This window comes from Pholcus phalangioides, unplaced genomic scaffold (assembly GCF_987345545.1).
Source record: "Pholcus phalangioides strain wild (caught in Gottingen) unplaced genomic scaffold, Ppha-v1.0 ptg000024l_1, whole genome shotgun sequence".
In the NCBI taxonomy this organism is placed as follows: Eukaryota; Metazoa; Arthropoda; class Arachnida; order Araneae; family Pholcidae; genus Pholcus; species Pholcus phalangioides.
This window is the reverse complement of record NW_028301616.1, coordinates 28,894,309-28,914,607: the sequence shown is the minus strand read 5'-3', so window position 1 is coordinate 28,914,607 and position 20,299 is coordinate 28,894,309. Positions and strand designations below refer to the sequence as shown.

Here is a 20,299-nt window from a genome sequence, read left to right as displayed (position 1 = left end):
TGCCATATAAGGCAACTACAATATTTCCCAATTTTCAATTTTCTACAATTGAACAAGCGTATGAGCCTTGGTTGACATGGAAAAAATGCTGATAAGCTACATGGATATTCTAAAATATGCGAACAGTAACGTTAGATAGACATGAATCTCCAACACATTTTACCGGTCAAGTGACTGGGATTTCAGCATTCCAGTTTTTAAACATTTCGTTTGTGTAGAGCAGGAATTCTTAACCTTTTTTTGCCACGACCCAAAATCAACAACAAAATCAGCTTTGCGACCCATGGGACTGTTTGTTCTTAGAAAATTAGTGAAATCTGTGACGCGATATGTCCATTTATTACCGGCTGCAAGTGGATTCGTATGACTTGTCTAAGAGGATCCTACGAACCAAGTTTGGGTAGTGACTCCATAACTCGAGAGTCCCTGGCTTGAGTGGATTTTTTCGACCCATCTCGAAAATCCCTTCGAATCATCGGTCAGGACCCATATAACTCAAAAATCCTTGGCTGTAAGCAGATTCGTACGACCCATCCAAGAAGTCCCTTCGACCCACAGGTTAAGAATCCCTGGTGTAGAGGTTACCACTCATACATAAACAAACTTTCGATTTCCTGACTAGTGGCATTTGCATCTGTTTTTGACAAGTGTTAATGAAGTCGTCCAAGATCCGGTAAACTCCAACTGCCCACGGAAAGAGAAAAGCTAGTATGTGGAAATTGGTAATGAAAAAATTACTTCTTACATGTTGCTTGTAAGCAACAATGTAGCCACAAGAAAAACAGGTTTTTGTTGCTGAATTTAATTCTTTCTATGTTTCTATGTTTACATGTTATATTCTGGAAAAGATCGGTAAACCGCGGAATAAAGAAAAGGATTAACAAAATTTAACCAGAAATTTGGAGAAAATTGACATTTTGGAAAATAAATATCTGAATCAAACTTCGCGAATTATCCAAAACACGAGGGAAGAAGATCGGATTGAACGAGTAATATTAACATTAAACTGATTAAGGAACTCAATGGAAATTCCTAAAATTGGAATTATCAAAAAATTTGAATTAGCCACACAAGTTCACCTGTACATATTCCGCGAAAACAATACCTTCGCGACGAAGATGAGTAGAGCAGGAACAGGGTCGCAACAAGATTTTGCTGACATCTTTCATGGGCCGCACATGGCTCGTAAGCCGGTCTTGGAAGTCTCAAGAATGTCTTTTTATTATCTAATAATGTATATTTTCGTTAATCTAGGATAGTATTATGGATTTTACTATGTTTTTGCACAAAAATATTATCTTAAATAAATACAATATAAACAATTTTGAAATCCCAAACAAAAAGAAATGCATATCGATACCAAATGACTAAATTTGATAAACTTAAATGCTTACGATTAAATATTGTGATTGATCAAAGAACTGAATTAAGTGGATACATTTTAGTGATATTTGTTTATCATTGTACGCTATTAAGGGTAATTAATTTGACATTGTTTCTATTTCATTCATAAATTATCTATGAAAAATATATAGAATGCGAGAAAACTTTTACACAAGAGCTAAATTATTAATGGATTGGGTTCCGTTTCGGAGGAAGCATGGAATGAAATCATTATACTAATTGATTATGACATTTTTTTAGGACTTTTGATGAAACGGGCCAAGACTAATACTGTTAGCCATCATTAAGAGCGGAATTTCTCTTTCCGGGGAATTCTTAATAACAATTAATTAATTGAGGCGAATTCGCCCCCATCGAATACTTGATCCAAATACCGTTGGTACTGACATCAATTAAGGCCAACCGCAAATGTTACTTACGAATAGCGAATTCCATGAAACCTTTAAGAAGTACAAGAAACCGCAAAAAGTCACAAATATAGCACAATCGACATACAAGAAACAAAGGATACTTTCAGAAAAAAATTTTCATTACATGGTGACGGCATTCAAGTCAAATTATGATATTTAATTATTTCGTCATTTAAATCGAATTATTACCTCACTTAAATTAAATTATTACGTCATTTAAACTACATTATTCAACAATTTACATTGAATTATCACATTTCATTATATATTTCAAAAAGTCATTGTTTTATTTTTACATATATATAGTTTAAATTTCATTATAACATCATTTGTGTTAGCTTGTAATTTAAATGAAATTAACGCATTTCCTCATCACATCCTTTAAATTATTATCAAATTTTATCATTATACATGATTTATATGTATTACTTCTTTTATATTAAACTATTATAATTTATTTACATAGAACATAATTTATACTTACGTTTACATATTGAAATTCTTTAAAATTTGAAAGGAATATCAATTCTCAAGTTATATATTCACTCAAATTAATCTTAACTATGTATATCTTCTAAATTATACCTTAAATATGACATAATTTTCAAATTATATCTTATTTAAGAAGATTTTTTTTTTCTGTGATGAAAAAAAAAAGAAGAACATTTAAAAAGAACATTTAAAAAGAACATTTAAAAAATTCTCCCTTGTTTGAATTTCTTATTCATTAAAGGGAGAATTAAAAGTCACTTGCGTGAATCAATTTAAACAAAGTAAGAAACATCTAACGAAATGTAAATTCAAATCATAATTGATTTACATCGTTAATGATAATCAAACTATTGATTCATGAGAAACTTTCATATTGACTTTAATATTAATATTCAATCAATGGAATCTCGAATTTAATGATTGTTGTCGTATTTCATTGAGAAATTACGTGAATTATGAATGAATCGCCATTTGGTTTTATTTTTCTCGAACTTTCTTGATTCTTTGGATAAATAGCAATAACAAAATATACGTTTTGGCACATACTATTTCATACGTCTTATCGTAGAAAATATAAGTTGAATAAATTGAAGTCGAGATAAGTTGAATTCCATCAAGTTTCACAACATTATTATTACTTTCCTTAAATTTTATTCCAGACATTCAAACTTATGTTTGACCTCCATTCCAAAATAAAAAAAGAAAAGAAAAGTACAATATGCAAAGAAAAATCAAGTTACGAGCCGTTCTTCTCAGAAAACCAATGTCCGAATAAGAATAAGTTACATAAAAAAAAAATTGTATTCTTGAAAAGACATGAGATCAACAGTTAGGGTTTTTCCCATAGAATAACTCAAGCTAATACAAGGTACAATGACAGATTATGTCTAGACGGCGGTGGTTCAAAATCTCTTTCTAAAACATACATAGACTGGAGAAGGAAAAAAAATCTTTTCACAGCTGATCTTCGGATAATGTTTATAATTTTATCTTATTCCAATCCTTCATTCAAAATAAAAGACGTAATACATAATAATTTACGATAGAAAGAGTAAACTAGGGTATAAAAACAAAATAAATACTTGAACCTTTTATGTCTGAAAGTGACCTTTTAACTTGATTTTTATTTTTTTCAGTCTTGATTTATATTTTTCTCCCTGAGTAACTAAATTATCCATCAAGACAAATTTCAAACGCTTCTGGAGTATTTGCGCGAGAGATAATTGAATTTACGATCGAATCGTGATCTAAGATTTTTTTCGAACATAACTAGAAATATTCGAAATATTTTCTACGATAAGACGTATGAAATAATATGTGCCAAAACGTATATTTTGTTATTGCTATTTATCCAAAGAATCAAGAAAGTTCGAGAAAAATAAAACCGAATGGCGATTCATTCATAATTCACGTAATTTCTCAATGAAATACGACAACAATCACCACCGTAATTAGCTTTTTGATAAGATATATTAACCTCTACTCCAATTAGTCTTCACTCTTCAATCAAAAACGAAAAAAAAAAAAATACAGAAAAAACAAACTAATAGAAAGTCCTTAAGTAAAAAAAAAAGAAGAAAATGTGAAAGAGCTTCTGACAATTAACCGAAACCTCACGAGTTGTTTTTCCACAGAAACTGTTTTCGTGAGGGGGAGCACGTGTTGTTATAAATATAACTTAACCTCTCATTTCACATGTGAGCTTTTTTTTTTTACTTCTACACTCATTTTCTTTTTTATCAAAGAGGGCGAATTACACAGAAAAATCACTTTCGTTCTTTCACTAATTGAGAGGGACAAAAAAACAACAGAAGAGGGCGTCTCCGTCTCCATGGCAACGACGTCTTTTCCATCATCCTCCCGATCAGCCAATCGGGTGAGCAAGACGCTACCGTCACGTGACGTTTATAAAAAGGGCGCGAAAAACCAGACGACATCTCACAGAAGTTTTTACCGTCACGTCACGGGTTTGTTTGTTGCGAGATAGAGAGAGAAGATGGTCTTAATAACGCGAAACAACAACATCGACACCAGTTGCCTGTTGTGCGGCAGGATGAAGAGTTTGGCCCTGGCTCTAATTATCGCCACTTCATTGATTGTTTGCAACGTGCCAAGCTGCACGCAGGCTCGTTACATCAAAGTAAGTCATTCCATTGCATAAAACTAAGATTTCTTTCTAAAAAGAGAAAATTTCAGATTTTCATCAATAATGTTTAGCACATTTTACATGAAAATTTAATAGTTCCATCATTCGCTGCGTATAATCCACAAATGATAATTTAGCTAACTTGAGGAAAAATATCGTTGTATAGTGTTGTAGTGTGTGTAGCGTTAATCCACATGTAAAAAAATTTATTCGTCAATAATGAAAGTATAAAGAATAAAAAGGGGTTGAGAAAATAGAAAGTGCTGCAGAAAAAAATGTTGATTTTTCTTTTAGAATCTACAAATACAAAGGCCAAAGTCAAATATAATCAAAATACAGTAACCTAATTATGAAAAGATATATCGCGAAAGAAGAAATAAATAATACTTCATCATCTAAAATACAGTAAAACCCCTCTTTCAAGGATGAATTTTTTTGTCCCACCGGTGTTCCCAAAAGAGGGGTTTACTGTATTCAAAAACTATTTTGAACAAATTAATTCCTAAAAGTTGAAATCAAAAATAATTAATTAAACATTTACGCCAATTCTAACCTCTTAGGAACAAGAAAAACGTGGATAAAACGCAACGGTAGAGGGGTGTGCGACCCATGCGACCGCAGAGGGTGCCGCGAAATAGGGGTGAAAATATAAAATGATTGCAGAAATATTAAGAGAAATTTTTTTTTATTTTCAAAATCAAACTATGAATGTGTTGGATGGAATAATTCGCAAAGAAAACTAATTTCTGATGCACTTCATCTAGCTGGGAACTGGGGATGGGCCGAATCGTGATTTGGCGGAGACCGAACATAAATTTTTTTTCAAATTCATCACAGTTATCAATAAAATTGGTGTCTTTAATTGGAAATTAAATTATTGAGAATTTTAAATGATTGATATTGAATCTGAACTATACAAGTTTTTATTATAGGAATAAATATTAAAAACTGGTACTTGTGAATAATTTTTTATTGCCATAACACTGACAATCAAATTTAACTATGATATATTGTCAGGGCCACAAATGGGGGGGGGGGGGGAAGGGCAGACGGGTCTGGTGCCTCGGGCGTTGGACTAGAGGGGGCACCAGATTCATCCTTTAACTTATTACCATTACGGAGTAGATTTTTTTAGTTTTGATTGTTGTAACTAAATTTTGATCTGACTGCTATAAACATTACAAACTCAGTAAAAATATTCTGAAATTTTTAATAAAATAATGATTATTTAATTAATAATTGATAATTTTTTTAATTTAATAAAATGTTTTTCTTTTCATATTTTATTTATGTAATATATTATTAATATATAAAATTATGTCACAATTTTATCTATTTTTTTTCCTTCAAAAAGTTAAATAATAAGAGTTTTGACATATAATGAGGGTGGGGGGGTTAACTGCTTCTTCTACATTACACGGGTACGCCAAAATGCGTGCTTGCCCAGGGTGACAAAGCATCTAGGTGCGGCCCTGTATAGTGGATTTTAAAGTCAATTTTTTTCTCAACACTTACAATTTTATATCTAATTAAGGCAATGTCAACCATTATTTACTCTCAGCTGTGTAGCAATGCATCATAAAATTTACGATTCGGGCCCGTCATTGCAATTTTTTCACGGAAGGGGGTGCCCAAATGACGAGTCTTTTACGATTTATTTTCTTATTGTTCCTTTTTAGATGTTCTTTGTCCCCTTTTGAATCTTTCAGTTAGCTTAATACATATCTAGATCACAGGGCTGGACAATTCCCAGACGACTAAAAAATCGGCGTTGACGCCTAAAATTTTCTGTACGTGATTACTAAATCTAATCTAAGTGTAACCTAATCCAGTCTAAGAATGATAGATTTTTCAGATCTTATAAACAATGTGTCTTCTAACACGTGGAAAAAGGGATCATTCACTCTCGGAAAAGTCAAAAATACAATATTTATGACTTTTTTTTTGAGAGAAAAAAATGTTTGGCTCCTAAGAAATTTCCCTGGCACCTAATTTTACTCTTTTCGATTTAACCAGCCCTGGTCTAGCTAGATACATGCCCTCAGTAGTGACTTTGACTTGCGTATATAATTCATTCTTACTTCCAGCTTATATATTGCAGTGGGACTTTATTCTTTGTTTCACACGTTTTCCTCATTCTAGAAAAAATCCCCCCGACCTAACCTCTTTCACGCAAGGGTTATAGCCTGCAACGCACAATTAAATGTAATCAGTAAATTTTTAATTTATGTGAAGAATTCCACATAATGCAATTTTCTAAAATTAGTTTGATGTGCTTAGATTTGAACAGGTATTCGGCCCAATACTTAAGCAACATTCGGTTGACCCGAATATTCGGCTATAGGGCCGAATATCGAACAGCAGCCTAATATTCGCTTCAGCTGTGAGTTTTCGTGTCCGGTAGGGTTTTATGTCGGAGGGGTGCCGAGACGATGTCTCTCTAGCACGGGTGAGAATTTTGTCCCGAATAGCGTTGCTGTGCAGTGCTGAAAATCCGCGCTGAAAAAATACGAAGGATTTTTTAACTTAATAATTCGTAGATTATACGCAGGAAAAATGCGGTAGGTATTCTGAAGAAAAATATCGTCACGTAGTCCAATGACGGGCAAACTTTTTTAGGTGCGGGCGAAGAAACAAAAAGATAAAAATTCGGCGGGCCGGAAATACAGTCGAATCCCGTTATAACGAACGCCAAGAGACCGGAGGAATCACTTCGTTAAAACGAAATTTCGTTATAAATGAATTCCAGGGTACCTAGTTGTTCCTATGTAAACTTATTTGCGGGATTAGAAAAGTGTTCGTTAAAACGAGATTTTCGCTATAACGGTATTCGTTAAAACGGGGTTCGACTGTATTCTGACATTGATTCATAGTTGGAATTTTTATGCTTAGAGGTGAAGTGGTGGGATGTTTTATATACGTGGAAGACTGCCACGATTTCGTTGCAAATGAGACACAACGGTTTATCCTTTACAACTGTGAAAAATAAATTAGTATATTTTAATAACTTTATGAATATTTATCAGAGCGTGTTCCCTTTTTTGCATATGCAGAAGTCTACAATATCTATTTAAATTCTCAAACTATATTTTTCATTTAAAAAAAAGATGGAACAACCTCCCCCCCTAAAAAATGAAGTTTTTAAAACATTAAATTTTCTATACTATTATTTAAAAATCTGCGGTGGGCTGTAATTTGTCCACCACTAGTACAGTCCACAGTGGCGTATAATCCGAATATGAAAATTTCATTCCTCAATAATGAAATCATAAAAAATAGAAGGCGCTGATGCTTGCCACGTTTATTTAGAAAAAAAAAATTTAGATATTTTTTATTATATTTTTTTCTATTTATGCGCCATCTATAGATCTCCAAAATATTATTTTTTATAAATTTATTCCGAAAATATTCCAGAAAAGAAAAGAGAACTGTAGATAAGATGCAACATAACTTGTTTTCTCAAAAAGATTTAGAAAAGTAACTATCTTCGCTCAAGTGGCAAAATATGGCCAAATAACATGTAAATGTTCTGATTTTCAAAAATTCAAGAATAAAATTTAATAAAATTTAAATTATTTAAAATTTAAATATAAGATAAAATATTCATTGGGTATATTTTCGAAAAATTTAAATATCTTATTTTGTTTTTATTACAGAGGAGCGCAGTTACGTATTGCTCAAGAGCCACACCTTGCGGTTGGGAAGTTTACAAACCGTATGTTAGAGACTTTCAGTTTTACATAGAGAGTCCGTAAGTATTTATTTTTTACTTCAGTTTTTACCCGTTTACCAAAGTTTACAATTTATTTTATTTTTCATTATAAATCCACGCCTTTAAGCTTCAAAATTTAATTTTCAGCTCTAGCGATAACTAAATCAAAAGCTGGAATTTTAATTAACTTTGATGAATTTTTTTAATGAATTACTTTCTAACACAGTTAAGAAATTCATTTTTTAACTAAGAATAATCTCATGTAACGTAAAATAATAAAATTCTCTGAGAAAACTTGAACGGTAAGTCAAACGCAAAAATTTATTTTATTTCGATGTGTGTTTTTTTTTAAAATTCTTGAATGAGAATTACATGCGGATCATATGGAGCGGTGGCGTTTATACGAAACCTTTTTACCTTTTTGGTAATTTTTCTCAGTGCGGCTTATTCCCTAGAAATTGCGGTAATTTCAAATTTCACATTTTTTTTTACGTGGTTGAAATACAGTCAAATCCCGTTATAACGAAATTTCGTTAAAAAGGAATTCCAGGTTTTTGCATTGTTCCTATGTAAACTTATTTGGGGGATTAGAAAAGTGTTTGTTAAAACGAGATTTTTTTTTTCGCTATAACGGTGTTCGTTAAAACGGGAATCGACTGTAATTTGTAATCTTCCACTTATGCAGAAAATTTAACTTGCACAATTTTGTATATTTTTCGTGATAAAGGTTTTAATTTCGTATTTTTTTACATGTTAAACATAATTTTTATTTTCGTTTGTTATACTTGAACGGTAAGATAAAACGATTGACGAGTTTTTATTTTTTCTGCTATGTATTATCAATACAATTTTTGATTTTGAATTTTTTCCACATGATTTCTATAATTGCGAAGTAAATTATTTTTTTGAAATTTGTGAAGCTCACCGTAAAATATATACATGGTGGCCCATAAATTCGTAAATAATTAAACAATTCATAAAAATTGAAGGAATGGGTATATTTGAATGTGATTTGAGGAAAAAGTTATTCTCACGAATAGCAACTTTTTTGCCGTTGCAAGTTGGTGCGAAGTACCACGAGCACTGAGCTGTCGTCTTCTCCGTCTTGATTTCTCTACTTAGGTAGAGATATTGATCAGGCAATGGCAATATGGTTGCTTAAAAACAACCATCGGTGATTTTTTTTCAATTATATATAAAAGAAACTAAAATTTGAATTTAAAAAAATGAGAAGGATACGTTTTCATCAAAAATTTAATTTCAACGAGAAAAGTAAAGAGAACTTGAATATATTTTTGAAAAAATTAACATTCGCGCGTTAATTGCATTTGAATGATGTAATGTGGAATCATCGCCATCTGTTGACGGAAGATGATATTTTTAGTTTCGATTTGAAGTTCGCGTTTGTGTCGGAAGATGGCAGCAGGCTAATCTTAGCGACTTATCAAATTAATAAGTTAAACTAATAATTGAAAAAAAATCGAAATTGATTTCTCAAAGAAACATCAATTGAAAACTAAATTTCTCTTTTATTTGAAATTATATTTTTCCATTAGTTTCATAAATTCAACTGCATTCTTTTTCAATCGATCAGTTTCCCACATTTGAATATTATTTCATTGTAACTTGCACTTTATTTATCGGATTTTCCTCAACATTAAAATAAATTCCGATTTATATTATGATTATAATTTCAGTTCGATCGATGAGAATTTACCATGTATTCAACACGTCATCAAAGTCCTATGAAATTAATTATATGGTCATATTAACTAAATCTAATTCAATTAATTAATTCAAAACATTATTTCCCACACAAACCCTATTCGTATATTTCTCTAAAATTATCCCGAATTGATCAAGAAAAATCTCTTTCACTGGAAAGGAAAAAAACAAAATTTTTCATGTACGTATTTTTTTTCTTCTTCTATATTTGCTAATCAGATACCGATACTCGATCTTAAGATGCAATTTCCGATATTTAATAGATATTGTGTTGTTGTTTGTTTACAGATGCCAATGTCCGCCAGAGACGCGGTGCATGCGCAGCACGGACGATATCTCGATATCTGCGTACGTGTATAGATGTCGAGCATCACCGAAACCGATTCCGAGTAGTTCAATCATGTGAAATTTATAAATGGGTCTTTTTCGGAAGAAGAATATATTTATAATGAACTGATTGATTGAGTGATCTCCCATCGAATCGGTGTTTGGACATTCCGTTGATTGATCGTTGAAGAAGACGAAAACAAATAAATAAATTATCCGAGAGCATGTTGACACGATAACCGAAAAGATGATTCGACTTCGATCGCAATTGATGTGCGACAATATGGGAAAGAAAAAATAAAACTTTGAAGAATTTTTGAACTGATTTGATTATTGTTGAGAGAACTTGATCTTTTTAAAACTTTTATATGTATCTTCCACAAGGGATCTCACAGGACTCCAGGCCTAGGACAACTACCATCATTTTTAGTTGTTTAATGCTATAATTCGCTATAAAAAGAAACGGGAGGGGGGTGCTGTTCAAATAACATATTGGGAAATATTCACATTTTACAGTAAAGCCCACGTAAGTCGACTGTGCAAGAAAAAAAAAATTCTGGTCGACTTAAAGCAGGTAGTCCGCTTTAGTACAGGTTTCGCTGCATTAATTTAAAGAAAGTTAATTGAACGAAATTGATAAAAATAGAGATTTTTGCGTTGTTTAACCCTTTAATTGCGTAAATAGTCTGAGAAAAGCTTCTTTCTCTGAGCACACTACAAAAATTTCCCCTTTTTTTCAGTTTTCCTTTGTGAAAGATAGATGGCAATCAAACTCAGACGTTGCATAGATTCAATAGAATCGGATAAAGGTGGGGGGGGGGGGGGGAGATAAGTTCACACCACTAAAGCCGTCAGAGAAAAGGGAAATTATAAATAATCAAATTAGAACATACATTTGTGCACTACCTATATGTCATTACAAGAATTCGAAAGAAAAACAATTTTAATCCTAAGAGGATGATTGAGCAGGCCACATCATACAAAATCGATGGGAGACCCCGTAATACCTAAGACCCCAAGATACACATGCTACTCAGCAGCACGAAAGCACACTACTTTCCAGCAAATGCAATCAATAAGCTTGTTTATAGCATTCACTCGAATTCAACCAATACGCTCACTGGTTGTATTTGCTCCAAAGTAGCACGTGTATCTCGAGCTTATAGAAAGGGCTCCAACCGCCCTCCTTTTTGATGCCATTTCAAGCGTCCTCTTTACGTTTCGGGAAATTCACCCTTTTGTCCTCCTTTTCGTGTTTCCGGATTTATTTTTCTTTTTTTCTGGGGAAACTTTTTTCCCACTTTGAAACATATATTTCTTCATTGATATACCGTATATACTCGTGTATAAGCCGACTCGTATATAAGCCGACCCCCACACTTCAGGACCACCAAAACAGCAATAAATTGAAAACCCGTGTATAAGCCGACCCCAAAAAAATCCGTGCATTTTAGAGAAAAAATTACTATATTTTCATTTAAAAAATGAATACCTCGCGGAAATTTACAATAGAAAATAATTCAAACTTTTTAGTCCGTTTCTTTTAAGTCACCAAGCTCATGATAATCCATCAGATCATTATAGGGGGTGCGGCATATTCGTTTTAATCTTCATCTGGGCTGTCTAATTGCCATTGTCACTTTCAAAGAGGATATCATCTTCAGTTCCGTCCATAGCATTGCTGATGCAACACTTTTTGAAGGATCGGATGATAATTTCGGAGGAAACAGAATCCCACGCCTCATGTACCCATTGGCATACTAGGCCAATGTCAGGTTTTTTCAAGTCACCACTTTTTGTAGTTTATCATCGGAACTTATCCATTCGATATACAAATTCCTCAAATAGTCTTTGAGAGGCTTGTTGATGCTCACATCTAAAGGCTGTACAATCAACGTTAGACACCACCAGCCACAATGATGTTTTCGATTTCTTTGCCTCGGCTTTGACATCATCAGTTCTGTGGGGTTTGAACATATTCCATACCAATAATGCCAGTTTCTCGAACACTGCTACAAAAATGACTACTGATTGCGGGGGTCGATATTTTCTCATCCAAAACTGACCCGAGTATAAGCCGACCCCCCAACTTGGGGAACAAATTTTTCCACGAAAAAACTCGGCTTATACACGAGTATATACGGTAAGTGTTTCTGTGTTTTTCCCCCAACGCGCATATTTATCACAATAGCCGCCCATATTGCCAGAATTTTTTATGTTTCTGCTTTTTTTTTAGCAGTTCCTGTTTCAGAGTTGGGATAAATTATCGTTGTGGTCGGTTTTATTGATCGTAATATTGGCGCCATCTATTGTGAAAATTTGGGACGAGTGACTTCACTAAGTGTCCTCCTTTCTCAGTTTTCGAATCTGGTAACCTTACTTATAGGGTAGACCGTGCAAGTATTACGTCAGCCAGATTTTTAGTCATTTTTGACCCCTCCGTCACCAGAATCAAAATTTTGTCAGCTCAGCTCTGCCCCTTACCTCCTAACGCACATTGGGATCAAAGACGTACACCCGGGGGGGGGGGGGTGTTGCTGCCCTCCCTCAGGATCAAAAATTCGATGCAAAAAATATTTTAAAGAAATTAAAATTTTGGAAGGAAATACCTATATATGTGTTTTTGGAATTAATTCTGTTAATTTCAATGCTATTTGTACTCAAGGCTAAGAGAGAGAGAGAGAGAGAACTTAAAATTTCTCTTCTCTTTCTCTATTCCTTACGATCCACCTCTAAACCACATATATGCTTAACCCATCGCCCTCGGGGTTATCTGACGTATCGACCACCTCAAACCTAACATTATAAAAATGTACTAAGCGGCACATTTACAGATCGCTTAAGTGACCCGTGACACAATTCCAGAGCATTTAAGCGGCCTGTGACACGATTTCAGATCACTCAAGTGGGCCTGTGGCTCGTTCACAGATCACTGAAGTGACCCACGACATAGTTCCAGAACAGTTAAAGGTCCGTGGCACATTTAGAGATCCCTTGAGTGACGTGTGGCACAGTTTTAGAGCACTTAAGCGGTTTCCAGTGCAGTTCTACATCACTCGTTACCCGCGGCACGTTCCTAGATTACAAAAGTGACCCGTGGCATAATTCCGGATCTCTTGAGTGAAGCGGAGCACAGTTGCGGAGCATTTAAGTGGCCTGCGACACATTTCTAGGGCACTTGAGCGGCCCGGACAAATTTACAGATTATTTGAAGAATCCGCGGAACATTTTGAGATCACTAAAATGGCTCTGTAGGCGACTTATCAATAGGGTGAATGTTCAGGTGCTCACAAACTAGCGAAAGGTATTTTTGACACTCTGAGTAAGATGCCATTAAAAATGTTTTATATTTTTATGAAGGGTAGTTGATGACGTAAATATCATTTAAACTCCCCCCCCCCCGGTCATCAAATCCGAAACCCCCTGCCCCCATCGGTGCTGACGTAATACTTGAATGGCCCTTAGGACTAAGGCGACTATTCTAGAGGCTATACCTAGGACTAAGGCGCCTTGATAAGGATAATTAAGCTATTTAAAGTGGCTATACCTAGGACAAGAGAGCAATCATGACGTATTTTTCATGACATCTCCTGGCGAAATTCTAAACTGTACGTTTCAGCTTGTTCGTATATGTACTACTAGATGGCGCTCGAGTAATTATTTTGGCAGTATTGTTACATATTGACACATTTGACAATTATTTTGACACTTGTAATGGAAGCATGGAGGCTGTTTCAATAAAAAAAAAATATATTTCAATTTCGAAATGAAGCAGTGCCTAATCAGCATGCCTTGAAGCATTCAAGCTGGAAGAAATCACGCATAATGTCCCTGATGTGACTTAACCCCCTTAAAGATCAAGAACACAATTGGTACGAATTCATTAAAGCTCTCCCTTTTTTCTCATCATTGAGCCCGAAATTGACTTGGCCAACATTCGCCAAAAGTGACTAGAGATCCCCAAAGAAATCTATAAAAATATACCGATTTCTTTGATCGTTAGGGCTGACACAGTTAAGCATAATTATAAATGGGCCATACAGTAATTATCTTTCTGTCTTTCAAACCGAGCAAAACTCAGTTCTATCACCATCTATGGGCGATTTACTACCTAGGGGCCATTCAAGTATTACGTAAGCAGATTTTCAGCCATTTTTGACCCCCTCCCCTCCCAGCAAAATTTCGTCAGCAGCTTAGAATATTTGATATCTTCAAAAAGGGGTGGTTGATGACGTAAGCAATCTTCAAACCCCCCTTGTCATCAAAAGTCAGCAAATCCGAAACTCCCTCGATGCTGACGTAATACTTGAATGACCCCCTAGTGAGTTGTGCCGAAAGTGTAGCTGTGTGTGTACCTAACAATCTGAGTGTGTATGTAGTGTTGTGTTTGATTTTTGAGTGCCGCCATCTAAATTTCAGAAGTGAAGTGAGTGATGTGTTATGATTGAATTACATTTGTACTGCTTGTAGGTCTGTTGCTCTCTGTGGCGAGACTTTTTAAAGGGGAGATCGGCTCGCATTCGCGCCTTGAAGTTGGGAACCACAGAAAACCAACTTCAGTTGACCACCACTGTGGCGACGGTGGGGTTCGAACCCGAGACCTCGCGACGCGAGTCCATCATAATGACCACCACAGCGGCTACAGTAATTATCACAACAAAATACGCCAACTTGGCGGTGACCCCGAATCACCCTTTCATTTGGACATGGATCTGCAGCAACTTCGCGAACTGGCTGGCCGTAACATATATGTGCAATAATATAGCAAAATATACCTCTTTTCCCCTTGTGTGGTGTACACACACTTTCTTTCTCTTTTTCCTGCCAAAAACCTATCTCTCCCTTCGTCCAATCAGCGACGAACAAAACTAGGGAAATGTACCTCTTTTCCCTATATTATTACATACACAGTCGAATCCCGTTTTAACGAATACCATTATAGCGAAAATCTCGTTTTAACGAACACTTTTCTGAATCCTCCAGACAGGTTTACATAGGAACAATGCAAAAACCTAGAATTCCTTTATAACGAAGGGATTTCTCCGGTCTCTTGGAGTTCGTTATAACGGGATTCGACTGTATATATATATATATATTTCACAGCAAAAATTGGTTTCAAAACCATTGAAAAATATCGACTCACTTCAAAACGTTGTCCGAATAAATACTTTTATTGTATTGGAACGAGGTGATTCACAATCTGGAGGTTATTATGTGTTTCGGAGTCTTTTGATGAAATTCAGTTCGGAATCGTTCCGAATGCCGTAATCCTTCAGAGCTTTGCGATCATCCGTTAGTTTCTGGTTCTCGAAATACAGCCAATACGTTTTCCACACGTACTTCCAACTTACAGTCCTTTCATTGCTTTCGCGTTTCTGAAAATAATGAACGAATCAGAAGTTTGCGTACATCAGTCATAACCAACTAAAAATCTGACGAATTACATACCATAGAAAACATAAAAGGTGCAAAGGAAAAGAGTGCAAGGTGAAAGCAAGATTTTTTTTAACACGTTAACTGGTGGGGTTTTTTGGCCCACCAGTAAAGACGGAAAAAATGTTCACTCGTGGGCTGAGACCTATCGTTTTCCTGTCGTGATCGACGCCAGAACGCTGCTGCCGGACTTATCCCGATATCGAGATCTATTCCAGCCCAGCTTCGTGGCAGTCTCGAACATCTGTGTACCTCAAAAGTCTGAGTGCGTATATTTGTGTTGTGTGTGATTTTTCCCTGCTGTCATCTATATTTAAAATTCCGAGTGAAATGTAATGATTGAATATTTGTACCGTGGTAGGGTTGTGTTGTTGCTCTGTGTGGGTGAGACTTTTTAACGGGTAGATCGGCTCGCATTCGAGGTTGAGAACCACAGAAAACCAACTCCAACTGACCACCATTGTGGCGCCAGTGGGGTTCGAACCCGGGTCCCTGCGATGCGAGTCCGTCACTATGACCACCGCAGCAGCTGTTTTTCTGTAAATGATTATGACTCCTGCCGCATTTTTGTATGCCCTTTCTTTTAGGTAATCTTCTTACCCGCTCCCCAGTTTACATATTTCTTATAAAGATGGCCTGCAGGGTAATCCTGGAATAACTCGCAAACAGTTGATCCTAGAAACAAATTTTCCATAGAGAAAAATATCTAAATAACGTGTAGACCTCAGATACGTCATTCATATTGCAAGGGGTTGCTTAGTTTCAAAATCGTTTTGCATTCTAATGATACGGGTAATCTACAAATTTTGTTACCACGTCAAATTAAATTTTACATTATCTGTACATCTATAGCCGTACGAAAGCAATAACACTGTCTATCAATGCAACATTCACGTAAATAATTTGTGCAGTGAACCTTACTGGTATTTTCCAACGTTGAAAATCATCGTTTAGGTGCAGCAGTTGCCATCGGCAATAATTTGTTACGAATTATGAAAGGTTTTATTCTTATTTTGCAATTTTATAATTTATGACAGATGGCGGCATCAATATCCGAGGGCGCTTTTTTTCCCAACCGGCTAGATCAAGTACACCAATGATCAGAGTTACCAGATGTTTTCATACGTTTGGGCCATTCAAGTATTACGTAAGCAGATTTTCAGCCATCTTTACCCCCCCCCCCCCCCGTCAGCAGCTTAGAATACTTCATATCTTCAAAAAGGGGCGGTTGATGACGTAAGCAACCTTCAAACTACCCCCCCTCCCTTGTCACCAAAAGTCAGCAAATCCGAAACCCCCTCGATGCTGAGGTAATACTTCAATGACCCCTTTCCGAAAATTCAACCTTTTATTCCACTTTTCGGAAGTATTTTTGTTTTCTGTAAATTGCTCACATAAAACGTATACATATTCCCCCCCGTATATTCACATGCTTTCAATTTTTAATAAATATACAATTATGAAATATCGGGTGATTCTCTCCAAGTCACCCTGTAAAAGTATTAACTTGATATCGTCCGCCGCATGCCAGAGGCACGAATGCACAAATTTCCTTTTATGCTATCTAAATTGTGCATGAAACGCGAATGTAACCAGCACCTCCTAGAGATGGAAGGCCTCTGCACTGTTTGCCATAAACGTCATTCAGACTACCTAGCAAGTTTGCCACATTTTCAAACACAGCATCCTATTTCGTTTCTTCTTATTTTGGCGTAGAATCTTCCTGATTGGCTCACAAATACCGCATGGTGATTTGATGTGGTGAATAAAAATCGCCAATTCTGAGCCCGATCATTTCTTTTCCTCACAACGATGATACTGGCACGAGCAGGGAATTTTTTTTCCCCTAATCTTCTGAGAGAAAATGGACTACTTACTGACGTCACAAGCGGAGGCCTTCTATCTCTAGGAAATGCTGCCTTAACACACATGTTTCAATAATGCCGTATTGAAACACACGTTACAAAACCTTTTATGAAAATAACTTGCATACAGTAACATGGGTAGAGTAAACATTCAAAAATCATTTCCCACGTTCTTTTTCTTTTTTGCAAGGACATTGCACATTCATGATTCTGGCATGACGGAGCCGATATAGTGACTATCGCACAAATAGAATTTGTTAAAATTACATTGTCTGATACATGATGATTAGCTCAGCTGAATAAAGGCATTCTTCAATTTTGACGTATTTTTAAATAAAAATGAATTTCTTTGGAAATTTTTATTTTGGAGAATCTCTCACGACCTGCTAGTTCATTGACGCGACCCCAACGATAACTCAGTTTTCGATCTGATAACCCTACCTATATAACCTGTGTAACTAGGGTTACCAGATTCGGAAACTAAGAAAGGAGGACGCCTGCACGCGCACCCTTGGTGACGTCACTTATCCCAATTTTCACAATAGATGGCGCCACTAATCCGACCAATAAAACCGCCCACGACAATAATTTTTCCCCAAATCTAAAACATACCTCACGCACTGAAATTTATTATGGGTGGCCATACACACAACCCGTATTTTACAGAACACTTCTTTTTTAAATTAGCAGGTTCGAAAATTTCCTTTTATATTGCCATTTGATATTCAATGCCATTAAATAGGTATCAGATCCATTTGAAAAATTAAATTAGTGACATGACCCTTAAAAACGCACAATTTTTTTAACACTACACGTTATTCGGATAATTTTTCAAACTGGAAGTATGCTTCTAGGATGAACGGTTCACCAGTAAAATGCGGCAAGGGGAATTAATTAATCGCCCTGTATACAGTCGACCCCCACTTCGCGAACTTAATTCACTCCCAAAGTTTGTTCTTAAAATGAAATAGTTTTCCCACTGGAGTCAATATAAATATAGGGCCGCCCGTATCAGACGAGGGGACCCCTTAGCACCGATTTCATACATTCTCATTCTAAGGAAGAGAACAATCGGCACCCGAAAATTCGTACATTATTACAAACTATACAGGGACGCAAAGAATATCCATACAAAATTAAAATATAGACACAATTTAAATGTAAATTAACAAAAAAATAAAATTTTGAACTGAAGTTAATTTTAAATTAATGAAAAAATAACTCCAAAATCAATTAAAATTGAGACCTAATGAAAATCCAGAGCCGATCAAAAGAAAAAATAATTGACCGCGATAATTCCAATGAAAATTAAAGAAATTATTCAAGAATTGATGAAAATTCTGAATTTATTAAAGAAACAATTTCGGAATTGTTGGAAATTCAGAATCTATGGAAAAAATAATTCCAGTATTATCTCTTTCTAGATGACAATGCCGAATTATTTCTTTTAAAGTATGAATTTTCATATAGAAATTTTACATTTCTTTCTAGATGAAAGTACCGATTTCCCAAATCGATGAAAATTCAGAATTTATGAAAGAAATAATTCCAGAATGAAAATGCCAAATTATTTCTTTCCAGATGAAAATGCCGAATTTCTTTCTAGATGAAAATGTCAACTATTTCTTTCTAGATGAAAATGCCAATTTCATCTAGAATGAAAAATTCAGAACTAAGGAGGCGAGATATCTCGTATATGCGGTTAAATATTTCCAGATAACAGTGTGTTAATTCTGTGTCAGAGATTGAAAAACATCTCTGTAATGAGACTTGCGAGGTGTCGTAGTTGTGTGGAGGAAAGAATTTTAAAAATAAATTTCCATTTCTCTACTGTTTCTTTGGATTTTGTCTAATTTTTTCCAGTTTGCATGTTCGTAAACCCAGCATTGACTGCAGTATAGTGAAGAGTTTTTGTCCATTTTCACAATGACCGTTGACGACGTTGAATTCCCATCGAAGTTAGGTACTTTCTTTTGTCATCCAGGTATACAATGAGAAAAAGACGAATGCAGTCATTGATGAAATTCTATTTCCAGAAGAATTTCGATACTTCCCCACCCAGACATTCCATTTCAATGCCATGATAAATGACACAATGATCGGCTTCTTTGAAGGGCAAACAAAGAAAAGCAACCTCAATAACATATCCTCCTCCTCCTATAAAAACCTCATTTTCTGATGACTTAAGATTTCAATGATTATTATTTTCTCAACAAAAGGTGTTTACTTCAGATGATTGGCTTCATTGTCGACGATGATTGGTTCATTTTGAAATCTTTGTCAGAGTCACGTCCCCCCCCCCTTTATTATTTCTCCTGAACATTGAACTTGAAAATCTGTTTCATAACAACAAGGTCAAACGCTATACTCACATGTACTACCATGACGGTGGGGTAAGTACATCCGAGGATGATGTCACTCTCTGCTATCCATAAAAAGGTTTTTTTTTAACAGCTGGCTGATGTGAAGATATATTTTGGAAAAAGAGAAAATTCAACTGCCCCTGCGGGGAATCGAACCCACGTCCTTTCACTTTCCGGGTGAACGCCCTATAGACCAGTGGTTCTCAACCTTGGGAAGTCCACGGCTCGGGCACGGCCGCAGTTGAATTTTCTCTTTCCAAAATATATCTTCGCATCAGCCAACTGTTAAAAAAAAAACCTTTGTAGGGATAAGTACAGTCAAACTCACGTTTACGGGACATCTCTATTTAAGGAACGTATGTCCTGATGTGTCTCTTTGAATGGGAACTCCTTTACCTCTAGAACAAAAAGTCTGGCTCAAT

The 20,299-nt window shown here is 35.3% G+C and overlaps 1 protein-coding gene across 1 annotated transcript; it reads left to right on the top strand.

The window, feature by feature from the left end:
• Positions 1-4,232: 4,232 nt before the first annotated feature.
• Positions 4,233-10,537, top strand: LOC149069163 (uncharacterized). The gene is made up of 3 exons (XM_089250700.1): positions 4,233-4,446; positions 8,109-8,203; positions 10,178-10,537. The coding sequence occupies exons 1-3, from the start codon at positions 4,303-4,305 to the stop codon at positions 10,293-10,295; spliced, it is 357 nt and encodes a 118-aa protein (XP_089106826.1). The 5' UTR covers positions 4,233-4,302; the 3' UTR covers positions 10,296-10,537.
• Positions 10,538-20,299: the final 9,762 nt, after the last annotated feature.

Coding starts and splice junctions, on each gene's coding strand:
- LOC149069163 (XM_089250700.1), top strand. CDS start 4,303: ATGGTCTTAATAACGCGAAACAACAACATCGACACCAGTTGCCTGTTG. Junction 4,447..8,108: donor CGCAGGCTCGTTACATCAAA/GTAAGTCATTCC, acceptor TTTTTATTACAG/AGGAGCGCAGTTACGTATTG. Junction 8,204..10,177: donor CAGTTTTACATAGAGAGTCC/GTAAGTATTTAT, acceptor GTTTGTTTACAG/ATGCCAATGTCCGCCAGAGA.